Source organism: Plectropomus leopardus, chromosome 1 (genome assembly GCF_026936395.1).
Source record: "Plectropomus leopardus strain MGB_pleo_1.0 chromosome 1, ASM2693639v1, whole genome shotgun sequence".
NCBI lineage: Eukaryota > Metazoa > Chordata > Actinopteri > Perciformes > Serranidae > Plectropomus > Plectropomus leopardus.
In genome coordinates, this window is record NC_142176.1 from 27,155,661 (window position 1) to 27,173,716 (window position 18,056).

Genomic DNA, 18,056 nt, shown 5'->3' on the forward strand with positions numbered 1-18,056 from the left:
TAAAAAGAGTATTTTGTTCACAGTGTAACTGCTGTCGTTGAGATTAAAACTGATGCTGTGAGGTATGCACAGCATAGTCTTTGAATGGATAGTTTTTATTTGGTTGGGAATGTGACAGGCTCCCACACTGATTGACTTTAACTTCACTGAGTTTTGTTGTGGTCAGCTAGAATCTCTGCCTGTGTGTTGTGTCAGGACATGACTGTGTAAAGTTTTAATAATCAGAGAGAAATGGTGCTTGTGACAAATTGAAAACTTTTTTTCTTAGTGATGTACTTGTGTATAGACAAAATTACAATTGTGCTGACTTGAATGCTTTGAAGCTTCAATCATTGCCATGGTAATCCATGTCCAAATCAGTACTAGAAAGCTTTGTTTTTTGTTTTGTTTGTTTACCAGTAAACGGGTGAAAGAAACTGAAAGGAGTTGGCCAGTGTCAGACAGAGATGAGGGAGATGTCCTTTTTGATCTCCACTTCAAACAATTAAATTGGCTGTCTGATGAGGAAAAATTAGATAAATAGCAGACTGTTAACATAGTTGGCAACTCTAGTGAAGTGCTTGCTTTGCATCTGGCGGTGCAGTCCGACCGTGGCGTTCAGAGTTATTACTAACTTGCAGAAACATTGAGCACAGTAGTCCACCCTCCACATTCTCTGCCCTCTCTCTGTCTCTCTCCGTCACATACATGCAGCACGCTAAGTCCTACCAAAGTCAGTTTGGGTTTGGGTGGTTGATTAGCTTATATGAATATGATTGATTAGTAACGCTGCACCCCTCACCCCCAAGCTCCCATCGGGCCTTTGATTGCTTGTGAATAATTATAACTAAAGCTTCAAAGCCCCAAAAATGGTATTTTGAACAGCCCAGATTTGCAAATAATTCCATTTATGTGTACTTGATAACTTTACCTAATCTTAACGGGTTTTTAAAAAATACTAGTCAATTTAAATCTAACCAAGACAAAATGTGTGGGGTGTGGGGGAAAAATGTAAATGTCCAAAAAGATTTTTTTGTTTTGTTTTAGATTGATGACATGACCATAGCATGGATCAAAACGTAAAAGTAAAGCCCTGTACAGAAATTCATCTTATGAATTGCTGAAGAAAAATATTGGTCTAATTCTGTGGCTGATTCACATGAGTTTGATCTGCTTTGCAGTTGAGAAAGAAGTTTACTGCGAGGATGTAGAATTCTATATGAAGATCGACACTTAGAACAAGGTTTTTATTCTATAACATTAAAGGCTAAGTTTGAACAATAGGTTGCGGGCAGAGCTAATCAAGAGTTGTGAGTGGCAACAAGAGTGAATAGGACTCAGGAAACAAAGGACAGACTATTTATCAATACAGTGTTATACAATCCGATTCTGGTAAATGTTGATGGCCTAACCCCTTCCACACCCCAAAGACTTCATGAATGAGTAGTTTAAATAATTACACACAGGGATCTATTTATCAATGTCAAATCAGTCCATAATCAGAACAACAGGAAGGACAATAATACATTAAGATAAAGGTAAAACAATTCCTTTCAGAGAGTCCTTTACATCTCTTGTTGTAGAGCTTGGAGTGTTATCTGACCTCTTGACTTAATCAAAACAGCATGCTTGAGTTGGTTCGCATCGCTGTTGAATGATGTCGCATATTAGCTGGGACAGTAAGCATCTTTGCAATTAATGGAGTTGAGTGGGGTTGAGAGTTAAGACTTCTCTGTCATCTTGTGACTGAAGGTTGAGAGCCCTTCAGTGTGTCAGGGAGTCTATCAGGTTGATATTACAGCAGTGATCATTAATCTCTGTGACTTGTTAACAATGCTGTGCGTGTAAGTGACAGACGGCTCTTTGTTCCTGCAGACTCTGTCTGCGAGTGGAGCACTTCACGTGATGAGCTCCTCTACTGCGCTGTCACTTCTTTAGCCTCCTCTCTAAACCCCTGGGCCTGATGGCTAAACCCGGGTTTTGGTTTCGTGTGATGTCAGTCTTTGCAGGACAGCGGATCAGTAAAAATGTGTGCATACAGACAAAATGAGGACAGTCAGTTGTGCCTTGCCCTCATTGTCAGAGGAACGGTAGCTCCCTCAGGCATCTCATCATGACTGATCATCCTGTTGACAGATGAACTCAGAGAGTCAAGGTTTCTAATTAGCTTTGGTGAAATTCAGCAATTGGGAATTTGGGCCGTAAACTATTAACATCGTTACCTTGGGTGGCGTTTGTGATATTCTAAATTAACTAACTATTTTAGTAAAGCACTATAATGGGTTGTGGCTGTGTGTAGGAATGCATGCAATGTTACTGTGATGAACAATGTCCTCTATATTTTTTACAGACATTAAAAACACTTGATCGAAAGCCCAGTACCTATCACTATTGCCATTTGGTTTGGGCATTATCTATTTTTTATCTATTTTTATCTATCTTTTTTTTTTTTTAATTGCATTGCAAGCTCCCATCCTTGACCAGTGAGTTTGCTACATCCTGCAATCTCTCTCAGCTCTTTCAGTCAAAAAATTAACAATATAAACTCGCAACATGACAAGAAAGATGGTATTCTTACACATATATTCGTTATTAAAGACAGAAATACAACCCCAATGCAATTTCTTTATTTTACCTTTTAATAAAACACACTTCATTCAGACTACACAGAAACAAAATAAAACTCACCAAAACCATCTTGGTTTGTCTTGTTAGTGTGTTGTTAGTTAGTCCAACATTCCAGCAATCACCAACTCTGGTTTGGTCAAGATGAACTCTTAATTCACCAAGATTTAAAAATATGCTTCTTCTTCTTTTTTTTTAACCGTGGTCTCTCTCTGCTGCAGTTGGCCAGCTTTTTACCGTCCAGTAACAATACCCCCACAACAGCTGCCTGTTCTGCCAGTAAAGACAGGACACTGACCTCTGGTGGCACATGATGTGCACTACATACAATGAGTTTAATATAAAAAGGAGAAGCTGTTCTTTTTATTGTACCGGAAATAAAACCATTGGGATTTCTAAATACCCTGGTATATCAAAAAACGTTGATATCACCCAAGCCTAGTAACCATGTCTGGGGGCAGCCCCCACTGGTCTGGCCCATCATCTTGCTGTATGTAAAACGTGTCTCCTGCCCCCCTTTCACAATTTCATAACCTGACCATTGTGCGCCCCGACCATCCTTACTGGTCTATGTATAAATACCCCCCCCTATCTTTGTTTCTATTTGTCCCTTTTATATATTGCATTATGCCTGATCACTACTTTACTTCACCTTTTGATTTACATCCTGCCACATTACTGCCTATACTGTATATAGGTGATTCCATTTGTTTTGTTCAGGGTCAGCTCACTGACTCAGACCTGCTCTGTGTCTGTAAGCTCACCAGTATGCCGGCATGCTTCAATAAACTCACACCACCACAGCCATACTTATGACTGGACGTAAATTATTTCTTCAACACTGCAAGTTTGGACAAACATTTTTCCCAGTCAAAGCCGCCCACCACTGGAAAGGTCTTCCTATTGAATTAATACAGAGTACGAATTAATTATTCTTTATACATAAACTGAGAGATGGCTAAAAGTATACCAAACTTTCAGTCAGAAGTAATCATAATACAATACCTTTTCTATGGCATGACTTTTAAATAGCTTTTTAACGTATATCTGCTTCTTTTGTAAATGTATAATGTTGTACTGCAGTACCTGCTGACATAGCATGAAGCCTCTTCTTTATAAAAACCTGCCCAGCAACTACAGATTAAAATAAACTGAATGTACAGTGTCCCTGATAGATAGGTATATGAATAAATAAATTATAGAACAGGTTTTATTTTGTATAGATGCCCAAAGTAATTGTCGTACATTTGTTCTTTGTATTTGTCATTTTACACTATTCTGTGCTGGTGCTGATTGGCTACCAATGTTGGTTTTGTAAAACAAAACTGGGGTATCATAGGCAGAGATTAAAAGACTAACAGATTAATCAATAAATCAATAGACAGAAGATTTATCTGCAACTATTTCGATAATTGCTTGAGTCCATTTTTAAGCAAAAATAGTGTTGCCTTCTTTTATAAAATGAAAATATGTGTGTCTGCTTTTTTTTGGGTTTTTTATGTTGAATGCGTTTTGGTATGCTTTTATGTCCGTGACTCCTGTAAATGATGCTGGGTAAATAGTAGGGAGTAGGCTGTTTTCACAAGAAAATTTCACAGAAATGTTTGACCCGCCGAGGCACTCTTCTTCGCATTGACCCAGTCAATGAGTGGGAGCAGGAAAAGGACATCTTCTTATATCCATTTCATCACTGCAAGAAAGAATCACTCCCATAAACCTGATTATGCAAGCAGTTCTTGCATCAGATGCAATCAGATCCAGAAACCAGGAGCTTTTCCTCTCTAACAGCATTTGTATGCTAAGAATCAGTCTGCCATGTAAGTGACTGTAATGAATGTGTCAAAAGAAGCTTTGGAGAAAGGCTCAGTTGAAAACAGGAGGTATAGGCCTGTGCATGCCCAGGATCTCATCTCAAACACCTGAACTGTTTCCTTATCATCAGCTGCATCACAACACAGATGCTAGAGGACATATGACTCCCAAAGTCAACATGCCAGCTCTTCTAGGAATGTCGAGATAAGATTCTCGGAAAACTGTCCAGATGACATTAGTGTGTGTGTGTGTGTGTGTGTGTGTGTGTGTGTGTGTGTGTGTGTGTGTGTGTGTGTGTAATAGCCTCTGACTCCATCTAACTGATATCCCGTGACATGTCAAAAATGTGGTGCCAATGTTGACTGTGGCATTGACCCTCTGCCCTCTCAGCTCATCACTGCGTCCAGAGAGACATTGTGGGGCCAGAATATGAATGACAATACTCTGACCTTCTGTCATTATACCTGCATCTTTAATAAAAGCAGAACTCTGTCCATGGGCTACGGCTTCTGTGACCTGCGACCTCTTTATTGTTAACATTTGCTCTTCAATTTAGCTGATTAATGAGTTCTTCAAAATTCATTTATAACCGATAATGACCATTTTGGCAGGCTATCACTCAGATTGAATGATGATATCCTGACAGCAGATGTAACCCATCATGTCAGGGAAGGATGGATGCCGCTGATCTGGTGTTTTGATTCTCATTTAGGTTTGGCTGGATACCCGGAGTGCCTAATGAAAGCCTGCTGGTGTAGATAGTATGTTCTGTAGCGAATGCCCACCTTTTCTGTTGTTTCCTGATGTGGCACAGTGTTGACCTGGCTCCAGCATTCCTGTCTGGGAATGGCTGCACTCCAGTGGGGATTGCGCCACGGTTTGAAAGACATTAAGAGTGCGTATCCATCTGGCAGGCCGAGGGAATGCACCTGACTGGAATGTGATGATCAGTCTGTCTGCACTGGCTTCTTGGATCTCTATACTGCAGTGCCTGGAGCTAGATCTTACTACAGAGGCTCAGGCTTAATGAAAGACCCATTGTGAAAACGGCAGATCTAATTCACAATTTCCTCCCTTGTGTGACGGTAGCATGTCGTCTTATTTCTCTGTTCCCTTGACTTGATTCAGACCCTGCAGGCACTCCAAGGTTACTAAAGCTAGAAGGCCATAGATAATGTTCATAGCTCTCCATTTATTGGCTGAATGTTTTCTTTTGGACAAACGGGAATTTAGATTTGTTTAAAAGAGTGGAAGCCAGGAACCATGAGTTTGTTATGTCTCAGTCTACATATCAACCTCAGTGCAGGAGGGAGCATATTCTCTCACACACTGTTGTTAGACGTGCACACTATATACAGTAAAGTGCTGTGTCATAAGGTGAATGACACTTACAAGGATAAGTGCTTCTCTTTCAAACATGCCTCTCACTCTCTGTTCTCCCTCCTCTCCAGGCATGGAACACGATGTGCAGGAGAAGTGGCAGCAGTCGCCAACAATGGGATCTGTGGAGTCGGTGTGGCCTACAATGCAAAGATTGGAGGTACAGTCAAATAAAAACAGAGGGGTGATTGATTTGATCTCACAGGGGCAAACCTTCGTTTCATTTCAGTTTTCTTTTTTGGGCTGCCAGAATAGTAGAAATACTTGTTCCGCAGCACCAGTGTTATTTTCAGTTCATTTCCCAGACGCAGCATGCCACTGAATCTTTCTGTGCATCGCCACAGTTGTGATGTGGATTGCCATTTTGCTGTTACCGTATTGGTTTTGCATGGCGTGACAGGATTGAAAAAGCATGGTAGTATGCAGCTTCCAAAGGGATTGATTGGATGCTGTAGCTTTTAGGGAATCTGTCAGTAAGTAATGTCAGATTGACTGCTCTCAGTTTGTATACAAGTTAAACAAAAATGGCCAATATAACTCTCCTCCGAGTGTGCGATCCCCTGAATAACTATATAGCTGATATAACTTGAATAACTGTCAATTGGTGCAGACAAAACATTATATATTCACTTTACGATGTTTACCAGATAAACTGCCAACTTAACGTATTTTTCGAGACAGCTGGATGTGTCTCTAATGCCTACCATACACTAGAAGACATGGAAAAGAACAAGTGATATTTACTGTGCTTTTGTGAACAATAACACAGACAATCAGAACTATATCTGCTAAACAGCTCAATGGCTAAAAAAATCCTTTTCAATATAACAAGTTTGTTTCAATCTCACTACCTCTTGACTTTAGTCATTTGTTTACTTTCCTCACTTCTGTTTCTCTTCTTGTGCACTGAGCTGAACTGCCAATTAGAGTGATTTTATTCATTGACGGGCTCCGACGCCGATTCAACATGCTGAATCGGCTGAAAAACAGCAGACAAGGGTGGACTAGTGCCAATGCTGCGGGACACACCGCAAAAATTAGAGTGACAGATGTTCACCAATGGCCCAATATTGACCAACAGCCGTCCACTTGATTTGTCAGGGCCCTAAGAGCAGGAACTTGGGCTTACAGGGGTCAGACCTTCACTGCAGCGCCACACTCTCTGACACTACCAATGGAAAATGTCATAACTAAAAGATCTAACTAACAGTAAAGTTTAGGATTATTTGTCTCTGTCAGAGACACACAAACACACAGTAGAATCTGCTCATTTATGAGAAGACAAAAAATATGTGAGTGGAGAAATATTGTGAAATATTAATTTGTTTATTCTAAAAAGGATTTTGCACCCTGATGGGTTGTTTTTTGCTTCTGCCTACGGGGAGGGAACAGTTTTTTGTAGTGTCTGTTCCCATTCTTCAAAAGGAGCTTTTTGATATTAAAAAGACAACAAAGTTGATTTGTATATGTTTTCATTGTAAACAGCTTATTTTATTATTTCATGATGTTTTATTTTAGCCTTTTCTCCCAGTACAATTCTAAAATTGGAACCACATGAAATGAGCTATCAGGATTAAAGTTCGCTGTTGCTATACTCTCATCACTGGCACATGTGTACATATGTTTGATAACTGTGACTGCTCATATCTTATTCCTGTCTGAGGATGTTGTAATGTTTGACTCCAGGATGTAGCAGTCATATGTAGTCCTTTTTAAGTGAAGGAGCTCCTTTATCCCAGTGCATGCTCTCTCATTACTCCTTACTCTCAGCTTATCTCAATAGCTTCCTGCCTACTTCTAGCTCTCATAAAGTTTGAACCTTGTCAGAATAGTGCCATAACTCTTTATGATCATTCCAGATGGCGAGTGGGAATATACCACATGGCATTCAGCTTCTCTATCATAACAAGTGGGCTGTGTGTGTAGGTGGAGCAGGAGGCGGCAGAGTGTTGTGAAAACCTTCACATGTGCTTTTATCCACACTCAAGGCTCTTTTCCATCAGTAGATTCAGAAAATAGAACAGAAACTACAAAAATCCTTGAGCACGTTTGCTCACTCCACTCAAACGCTGTGGAGCTTAGCTAAAGCAGACGAGAGAATGAAGTGGGCTTTTTGTGGTCGAAAATTGGGTTTCAATTGCTCCTGGCATTGCTTGCCCTACAAAATATGTTACAAGATAAACTTTTGAGTAAGAGTCCAACATTTTATTATGCTTCCATGGCCAGAGGCATTATGTTTTTGGGGTGTCTGTCTTTAAGTCCCATCTTTTGAATGCATTATCTCAAGAATGCCAAGAGGGAATTTCTTCTAATTTGGCACAAACGTCCACTGGGACTCACTGATGGAATTTTGGTCATCCTCACTGTGACATAATGTTTTCTGGCCAAGATTTAACGTAAAATCGAAGGAACAGAGGAGGAGACATTTGGTCAGATGCTGAATTGGTGACATTACTCTTGCATGTCCACCTTGAAACTGCTGTTTGTGCGGAAGATGAGTGTGTGTGAAGCATCCACATTTTACCCATAAATATGCTTAATATGTCAAACATGGATGTAAACAGCAACTTGAGTGGTTGTCGGAGGCATACAACCCCGAGGCGGTAATGCTAGTTGCCTGTGAGGTTAGATTACTGTCAGATATCAAAACATTGAAACTAAGATTTGAGAACATTTCAAGGCTTTGAAGACACAAATTTGTTGTGTAATTCGAAAACATCACAAACATTGTCAAAGTGAAGCAGTCATTTCATTGAGATGAACATGTCATTTACACTTCCAAAACTTACTTTCAACCTTTGAATCTGTGTCCTAATATGAGACAGTAATCTAACTTCATGATTGCCAGGTATGAGGCTCAAGTATGAAATTATCCTATAACACAAGTTTGCAGTGATATGCCAAATATTCACTCAACATTGAACTGACACATTCACAGCACAGCAATACACAAGAGGTCCAGAGATCCATATTGTGCAAGTCCAACAATAGATCTAAACAGCTGGAAGCCTGGCAGACAAACAGCATTCTCCAGAACATCTGAATCAAAAGGCAGGAAACCACATTGTCATGTTAAATCTGAAGCAGCAGTGCTTATTCAGGCCAGCATAATCATTTGGGAGAGTGCAAAAGCTTCTGTGGCTCCTCTGTGCTCAAGATCACTTGCCCACATGACCCCATGCCACCTGCTATACTGTAGCTCATTACTCAGTGAGGAGACACTCCTGTGAAATATCTCCACAGTAATTTCTAACACATATTTGCTGGCTTAGGTCCTCCAATAATGATGATTATATGCGGTTACAAAGTAGTCCTTCAGGGGCATGTTGATTGTCAAATTGTTGTGCACCGTTTTGCAGTTTCCAGGTTAAACAAGTGTGCAACGGGCTTTGAGGTACTTTTTCTGTTAATTGCTGAGTGTGTCAGAAGTGTTACCCAATCAGCAGCAATGTATGCATTAGTAAATGTTCAGTAGAATTTCACTTATTGTACGTACATTTTTTATTTATATTTAACATCTGCTTTGGCAATGTAAACCTGTGTTGCCCACTCAATGAAAGCCCCTTTAAATTGAACTGAATTGAATTAAACTGTGTCGCATTAAAAGGACACTACAGAGAGTTCAACGTACTGCCATTTTTGTTTAGTTTTGTCGGCGCTAAATACAGCCCACGTCAACAGAACAAAAAAAACATCAGTTCCAACACAAATAAATAGATACATTAAGTTCTTCTGCTATGGTCAATTCAGAGCTGATATCCCCAAGGGTCAACATATCAAACTATCTGAATCGTGTCAGAGATTTTCATTTCCCTTTGTTTTATGTACCACCTCTTGCTGTGGCTGCTTTGTTTCAGTCAACTTGAAATTTGATGAAATTTAAAGAAATAGTTCAACAATTTGGGAAATATGCTTATTGGCTTTCCTGCCAGGATTTAGACAAGAGAATCAATACCTCTCTGTCCATTTTAGCCTGCAGCTTCAAACCAAGTCAAGTTTTTTGATTTTGATTTGTTTTTTTTCTTGAAGGATGCACTATATCTCTTGAGGGAGGAAGTCCTCTAACTTTTTATACAGAGGCAAAAGGTGCCAGACAGCATACTAGATTTTTGCAAGTTAACAAATGCAGAAATATGGTTGAACTTAATGTGATCTGATAGTTAATCATAATACTGTACTGTGCACATACACACAAAAAATAACCTTGATGCATTTTCAACTTTGGTCTCTGGTTTTTGGGATGATGGGATATTTTGGACAGGGACTTGAGATACTTGAGTCTCCTCAGTGAATCACATGGCCCTCTCAGAGAAGTGCAGGCTGCCATGGAAACACTAGCAGCCCAGTGCCTGTTTGATGCTTTTGGAAGACTTCAAAGAGTATGTGCTTGGTTACTTTAACCCATATAGAGCACCAAGGAGTAACCTGACCTGCAATGCATCAAAGAGGGAAATTATTTTGTTTTTTAGGTGTCTTTGATTTCTCATCAGTCTCTCTGTGGAGGAACATTAGGACATGCGGCCCATTTTCTGTGTGCCTTTTCTGCACTGTTGTGTGTGTTTTTGTTTATGTTTTATCCCCGGTACAGCACTTAGTCAATAAATACCTTATAAATAATCCTTGGTTAGGGCCTGCCAATGAACATTGCTGAGTTGTTCACTTCTTTTAAAAATAAAGTCTGATTCAATCTACGCTCAGTCAGAGACACCAATTTCATCCAGACACACAGAGGAGGACAGCTAATATTGTCTTTCATCTTTCTATCTGAAATTTCAGCCTCAAATGTCTGCTACACACTTGAGGAGGCAGTTCACCCACAATGCAATTGATCTCGTTCCATTTCTATTTTTTCACGCTGGCTCGAGAGCCAAAGCAAATCAATAGAGATGGCGTTGATTTACATGAGGTGTGTGGGGGGGTCCGTAGGAACGTCACAGTGGATGCACAAATAATGAACTCCAGCAGCATGAGCTGCACAAATGCATAAGGACAATGCGCAGCATTGCAAACAAGCATGTAAATATGCAGACAACACTGCAGCAGCATTGTTTTGTTCCTACACGTGTCAATCCCTACTGAACACGGGCACACTGTCAGGTACAACCACAGAGCAAACACCATGAACTAGCTGTGGACTAGAGAAACAGGATCCTGCAAGATTATCATCACCTGCAGTACTTTGCATGTATTAGTGTAGTCCTTTTTTTTAGGGTTAAAAGAGTACTCCACTGCGCTTTTGTGACAATGTTGCACTCATAAAAGGCAGCTTTTCAAAATAGGATCAAAACAGTTTCAGAAATATATTTTAATTACAGGCTTAGTTCTTTCTTAAAAAAAAACAAAAAAAAACAGTAGTGCCTACATCACCCACAGTGCAACTCAACAGTCCAGGTGTGTTATGCTAGTGGCAGTGTGTAGCTAGCCTCAACCGTCTAGGCCTTGAAGTATTTCACTGCTTGAAAGATGGTCTTTTAAAAAAACTAGTCTGTCTATGCAGTAGAAAGATGCAAATATTTTTTAAATTTGTCCTTCACGACCAAAGAAAACAGAGAAAAGGGACACATTTGCTCACGAGGTCTACAACACTACAACAAGCAGAATGCACTGCACTTCACTGGACCAATAAATGCTCCTGTTTGTGTGTTATGTAATGCAAACTCATATGTGAAACAATGGTGACTGGCTGGCAAGAAACTACCTTGTATTTCAATTAGACAGTGAGCTAAAATGTGTTTCTAAAGACAATTTAGGCGAGAAATAGACAATACAGTAACATAATCTTAGTTTGTATTTGATCAGCACTGCCTAGCTTTACCGTTTGATCTGATTTTGGTCCAAGTTTTAGAGTGAGAGAGAGGTCTGTCTCTTGGTCCACTTGTACACTGTTTGTGTCTGTGGCGGTGGCATGGGTGGAGGGCAATACGAAAATGCGGAAGTAAAGCACAAGAAAGCCAGCGAGACTCGGCTGGATGACGTGTTATGCTTAAATTGGCATCATCCAGCAAAGTTTTGCAGCGGGAGAAGGAGGAATATCCAGGCACTGGTTAGATGGAGGGAAGTTTACCACAGTTCATTCACACATACTACCCACATTGCATTGTTACAATGCTGGTCGAAAGTATCCCTTTAACTTCACATCACATTGTTTCTGTGTTTCTTAGGTATTTTATTGTTATAAACATTTTTAGTTATCATAAAGAAATGGTACGTGTGTTCTAAGAAAACCTTTCTGTGTTGTCATCTGGTGTGTGCTTGTGTGAACGTGGATGCAGGTGTGCGTATGCTGGATGGTGAGGTGACCGACATGGTTGAGGCTCAGTCTCTCAGTCTGAATCCCCAACACATCGACATCTACAGTGCCAGCTGGGGCCCAGAGGATGATGGCAAAACTGTGGACGGGCCTGCCAAACTCGCCAAAGAAGCCTTTCTGCGTGGAGTTACAGAGGTGTGTGTGTGTGTGTGTGTGTGTATGTGTCTTTGTGTGAGACAGAAATTATTTACTGCCTGTGTGTGGCTTCCTTTCAGCAGTCAGTAATTGAACTGTTCAAGCATGAGAGGACACAAGCGGGAAGAACAAAGCAATTTTTGACCCTGACAATTATGAATGGAAGGGAATGTCCTCTAAAAGCCACCAGGGAGGAAAATCTTGGAAAATGAATAGAAGCAGCGCTAACAGAAACGACATATGAAAAGTTTTTCCTTTGAATATTCATTGGTAGTTGAAGGGCACTTCTTAAACTGCCAGCTCATCTTTTATCTCTCAGCTCTTTCAGTTAGTCAGAATGTGGTCTTTTTTCAGTTTTAATTGTTTAAAAAAATCATTTTTTTAAAAAAATCCAATCAAACAGTTACTGGAGCTTTGAGTTATTCGACAATCATTTCTAATCAAAGGCTTCCAAATGCATAGAGATTTTAATTTTGAGAACTAGTCTGTCAGCATTTAACAGCATAGTAGTCTGAACAGTTTCCAAAAAGGTACAACGCTGTCACATAACTATTCAGGTTTTTGATGGCACGGCTTGTTTAATGTCGTGTCAGACATGTAAAATGAACAAGTCAACAGATTAATAAGCATACAGATCACACCCGGAGCTCTCACATCTGCACTCCATGAATAAACACATCCATCCAGCTAACACTGACTCTTGTTATAGAGCAGTTGGATTCAAGGCATGTGCCATAAAGCTGATTGGAACCACTGACACTGACTACTAAGATAATTGCCACAGTGACGGCGCTGTCAGATGGCGGTGTGGGTGGTGCATAGCTGGGTTTGATCAATGCAGAGAAAGAAGGCATCACTCAATACAATAAAGCGGCTCTTAGATGAAAATTATTGCACTTCAAAGGCTGAGAGGTTGGATGATTTATCACAATGAGCTGTTGTCATATAGTTCCTTTTTTTTATTTACTGTGAGTGACCACAGTGGCCTCCGTGATGTATGCTGCGTTTTAATGGGCCCTTTTTGAAATGAGCCCTGAAATGAATTTGCCGTCCCGTAATTGGGATTCCTATTACAGATTGAATGAGATTTTTTTCTTTTCTGTTTAGTGGTGTTCCACAACATGAATGAATGAAAGGATCTGTGGTGTTTTTTTGGGGGGGGGTTTCTGTTTGTCTGAATTGTTCTGTACATCATCTAGGGCCGTGGTGGTTTGGGCTCCATCTTTGTGTGGGCCTCTGGAAACGGAGGGAGGGAAAAGGACAGCTGTAACTGCGACGGCTACACCAATAGCATCTACACCCTGTCCATCAGCAGCTCCACCCAGAACGGCAACGTCCCGTGGTACAGCGAGGCTTGCTCTTCCACCCTTGCCACTACCTACAGCTCGGGGAACCTCAACGAGAAACAGATAGTGAGTTTTGTCTTTCACATATTCTCTTTGTGTCCCTCACATGAGCTTCTGCTTCCACGTCTGTGGTAAAATAAAAGGTGAGATGTTTATTTCCAAGGCGAAGTTGATTCGATTCATAGCTTCCTTGTGTATTTGAATGACAAACACTTATCGAGGCTGTATTCTGAAGTTCTAACAAATGTGGTAAACCCATCTCCTTCCTCCTAAAACATTTACAAAACCATTTTTTTACAACATTCTAAAATCTGCATTGACTCTGTTTATTCTGTTTTTTGCTCTTATTTCGAAGAAGACAACATTCCTGTGAAGGTGTTTACATGGCAAATTAAAAAGTGAATATTCCACTAATATTCAAGTTTACACACGCCGTGCATATTCTAATAAATGTACCCTAATGTGTTGTTTATCACATCAACATGTGGCATTTGTCATTTTCTTTGCATCAAAATATGCTCCTAAAATCTGATTAATTGCAGCATAGCCTACATGTCTTTTTGGAAACTGCTAACCTAAAAAAGGCCTAATTCTTAATAACATAATATGCTGTGAACATGAGCTGCATGAAATTCAGAATATTGTCATATTTGGACTAATAGTGGAATATTAGTGTGCATGTAAACTTAGCAATCTTTCCCATCCATATTCAGTTGCTTCCAGCCTTCATCATCTCTGCCTTTGCTGGTACATAGCTGTATTTCATAGGGTGTTAACCCACAGTTAGATCACTGGAATAGTGTGAAACTAGTAGTAGGCATCACTTCACCCAGGTGCGAGTGTTTGTGCATTCATGCGCTTGTGCACGAGACAAACTACACAGGCTCCCACTAATATAAAACCCAGTTTCAGAGCACTATTAATGTTCAGAAACTCTGCAAGCTACCTTTAATAATTCAAGTCATTAAACAAAGGAAAAAGCAGAGCTTTGGCTTGTTTCAGCCTCAAATTGGACAATTCTGAGATGATTTACTGCTTTTCTCTGTTTTTTTATGTTATTGTAAATTGAATATGTTTACTGTCCACTTGGGTAGCTGATTGGACATAATGATCAGTGTTAATAGTAAATAAAAAACAAAAAAAAACCAAACTGGTTGGCATGTTTAGTAGTGAAAATACAATAAGAATACTTGATCTCATTTGCTGTTTTTTTAATGTTTCTAAACCCTTTAGGAATACCCCTTGATCATGCTGTTTAATAAATGTATTTACATTTTGTACATACACAGCTTCAAAACTTATCTTAATTATCGATTAGTCTACTAGTTATTCTCTTGATAAAGTGATTATTGTGGTTTTTAAATGGTCAAAAGATATTCCAATGTGACTTTTTAGCAAAAATGAAAAAAAAGATGTAATTTTTAAAGCTGTTATTATATCCTGACAGTCATACATGAGACAAATAATCTGTGAAAAAGATCATAGTTTTTTGGTGGTTATGGTGGTTTTCTTTCTGTTTGCAAGAATCCACCATGCCTGAGGGAAAACAACCAATCAGAACCAGAAGAAGTCTCTTAACACAGTGTCAATTACAGCTTGTGCACAGGCTGTGCAGCCCCCGTCCCCTGTGCATGCTCTCACTCAGTCAAGCTCGATATCTTCAGTGCGTGGCTTCAAGTTGAGCCTTAAAAACATAATGTCTGAGAAACAAACCTGCCCATCCCTCCTTTTCCAAGACTTTCGGTCTTCCTATGTGAAAGTGGAAGCAAGCTTTTTGTCGTCAATCTTGTTCAGTTAACTGTGCATGCTCTTGTTGGCAGCACAGTGTGTGCGCGAGCAGTGGTTGACACTGTGTTAGAGAGTCTTCCCGGCTTTAATTGGTTGTTTTTGGTCAGCCACGCTGGATTCCTGAAAAAAAAACTCCAGCAGCACAATGAGAAGGCAGAGGAACCTGATTTTTTTCACAGATTATCTCTCTCATGTGCTACTGTTAGGATTTAGCGACAGTTATAAACAATCACTTTATGTCATATTTGCAGAAAAAGTTATATACTGTAGCTTAAAATTACTTTGTCGGTCCAGAGCACAAAGAAGCAGCTTTCTATCCCAGAACACTATCCAGAAAATGTTCACATCTCAGAGGTTGTTAGCCAGAATTGTTGCTTTTTTTTCTTTACTGCTTAAATGATTAATAGTTTCAGCTCTGTAGATTCTGCAGTTAAATTCTGATCCTGCAGTCTGAACCACAGCGTGACTTCTTCGCTCTTTCCTCCTTTTCTTCTTCTCCATTCATTCAGTCTTGGACCATTAAAATTATTATGTATAGTAAACGGCTGAAACTCTGTCTGGCAATCTGTTGCTGCTTAATATTCTTGTCACAAACACACACGCATACACACACACAATCTTTCTTTTTCGGGCATAGAGTCTAGCAGCCAGGCCAACTGGACGGACAGCTTATGACATCTCTGTGACATGTGGCTGGTCCCTTAATGCCTCAGTGCTGCACTCATTTAATTGTGCTGTCACTCATGAACCTGGGAATGAAGAGATGGAGTAGAAGAGAGGGTGGGACCTCTGGGGTTATGTAGGAGTGAATGTCTTTATGTCTGTTTAGGCTTTTTTTTCACTTATATTATCATTCTCTTTTAATTTAAAGTTAGAGGGATATGGGAAGCTCCTGAATGCATAATCGGAGTATTAATGTCAGTTCTGCCAATGCATTTATTATTCTGTTTAGTCCTTTAAAAGATTAGTTTCTGGAGACTCTGCATTGGTCAGCACAGATTTTTGACTCTCTTATTCAGTTACGTAGACTGAACTCCCCTTAATACTGTGGGGGCTTTTGCGAAGCAGTGTTTGGTAACCTTTATCCTTCCCAAGATAGGTTATGCTGAGTGCAAACATGGCGGTGCTGCACCGCCTTGCTTTGAATTCGTGCAGCTGCAGAAATTCACTCCTGGGAGCTGCCCAGTACAACCACAGCCCTCTGCTGTGGGTCACCGAGTAGATTTCTACTGGAGCGGTTGATCTAAAAAGAGTGTTGCTCAAAGACACCTCGCTGCTAGTTGTTGAGAGAGGTTGAGCATAAGTTATACGATTTCCCTACTTTGATTTTCCAGCTTGTCCACGGAGCCGTGCTGAGGACTTTTTGCTGTTAAGCTCCAGCTTCTTTAACTGTTTGGAGATTTCCAGCGCATACATATAAGATAATAGGAGAAGAAGTGATGGAGAATAAAGTTTTTTGCTCACTTAAAGGAGGCAAATTCCAAGTTATCAGGTGACAAGTGTTTATATATTGTGTGAATGTATTTTTTATGTTAAGGCACACAAGCAGTTCTTGTAAAAGTATTTTCCAATTTCAGCTCTCCCGTGTTCATCTTCCTTCCATAGGTGACTACAGACCTCAAATCAAAGTGCACAGACTCCCACACAGGCACCTCTGCGTCCGCCCCGCTGGCTGCTGGGATCATTGCTCTTGCCCTTGAGGCCAAGTAAGTGCTTATCACCTTTTTTTCCCAAGTCTTGCACAGCCTTGCAATTCTCTTAAGCTTTGCAGCCTCGTTCCCAGTCTGCATATTTCCCTGACTCCTGTTGATTAAAATCATTTTTCTCCTATGGAAAAATGTTAAAAATATAATTTGTATGGAACAAACTCATGATTAGACTGTGCTGTAATTATTCTAGAGAAAGATTGGTCATTTTCAGAACCTGCATGTACACTAAAATATTCAGAAAGTAGTTTAAATTAATGCCCCACTCTTATCAGTTTCTGGCACGTGGTTAGTTTCCTTAGTTTCCTAAGTTTCCTAACTGCAAAATGGTATTTAATGGCAACAGGTAAAATAATTTTCTACAAAAACTTTTAGAAGCCCCATTATATATTTAATACTCTCATATTTGAACAGGCTTTAATTGCTGGCACAGATGCATCGATTCTGCTTGATTATCCCATTTTATGAATTACTTTTTAACCCTTCTGCCTGGCAGACTTTTACAGAGCACTTACAAAAACGGCACTAATCACTCTTATCGAGTCATGCAGCACTAATGGAGGGACAAACATGAACGTCAGAACAGTCCTGAAAATGAGTAATTAGTCTTGATGGAAAAGAGAGTGAAGTGATGGTAAAGGATTGCAATTAGGAACAGATTTGATGAGAAAGCCTTTGAACAAAATTACTAAATAACATGCTTTATTTGACTAAATCCACAATACGTATTATGCATTTAAAGTTAAATCCAACTGTGACCTCCTGTAACCCTTTTTATTTGGGCCCTTCAAACCTGCGTAGCTGCAGCCAGAATAATCACTTAACATTTTTTCAAGTTCTCTAATACATAAATACATTTTGCCAAAGGGCAGAAATTGAGTTAAAAAACATGTTGACTGATGATTTACTCTTATTCAGGAGAGTAAGTGACTGGCTTTTCATTGTACTTAGTCAGTTGTCTACCTGCAGGTTAAG

The 18,056-nt window shown here is 39.8% G+C and overlaps 1 protein-coding gene across 4 annotated transcripts in view; it reads left to right on the top strand.

Annotated features, from left to right (window-relative positions):
• The window catches only part of furina (furin (paired basic amino acid cleaving enzyme) a), a 108,409-nt gene that overhangs the window by 75,558 nt on the left and 14,795 nt on the right, over nucleotides 1–18,056 (top strand). For all 4 annotated transcript variants that reach the window (XM_042506114.2, XM_042506193.2, XM_042506034.2 and 1 more), the window contains exons 7-10: nucleotides 5,868–5,956; nucleotides 12,069–12,241; nucleotides 13,441–13,653; nucleotides 16,981–17,081. In XM_042506114.2, the coding sequence (XP_042362048.1) occupies nucleotides 5,868–5,956; nucleotides 12,069–12,241; nucleotides 13,441–13,653; nucleotides 16,981–17,081 (576 nt within the window). The remainder of the gene's footprint in view (nucleotides 1–5,867; nucleotides 5,957–12,068; nucleotides 12,242–13,440; nucleotides 13,654–16,980; nucleotides 17,082–18,056) is intronic.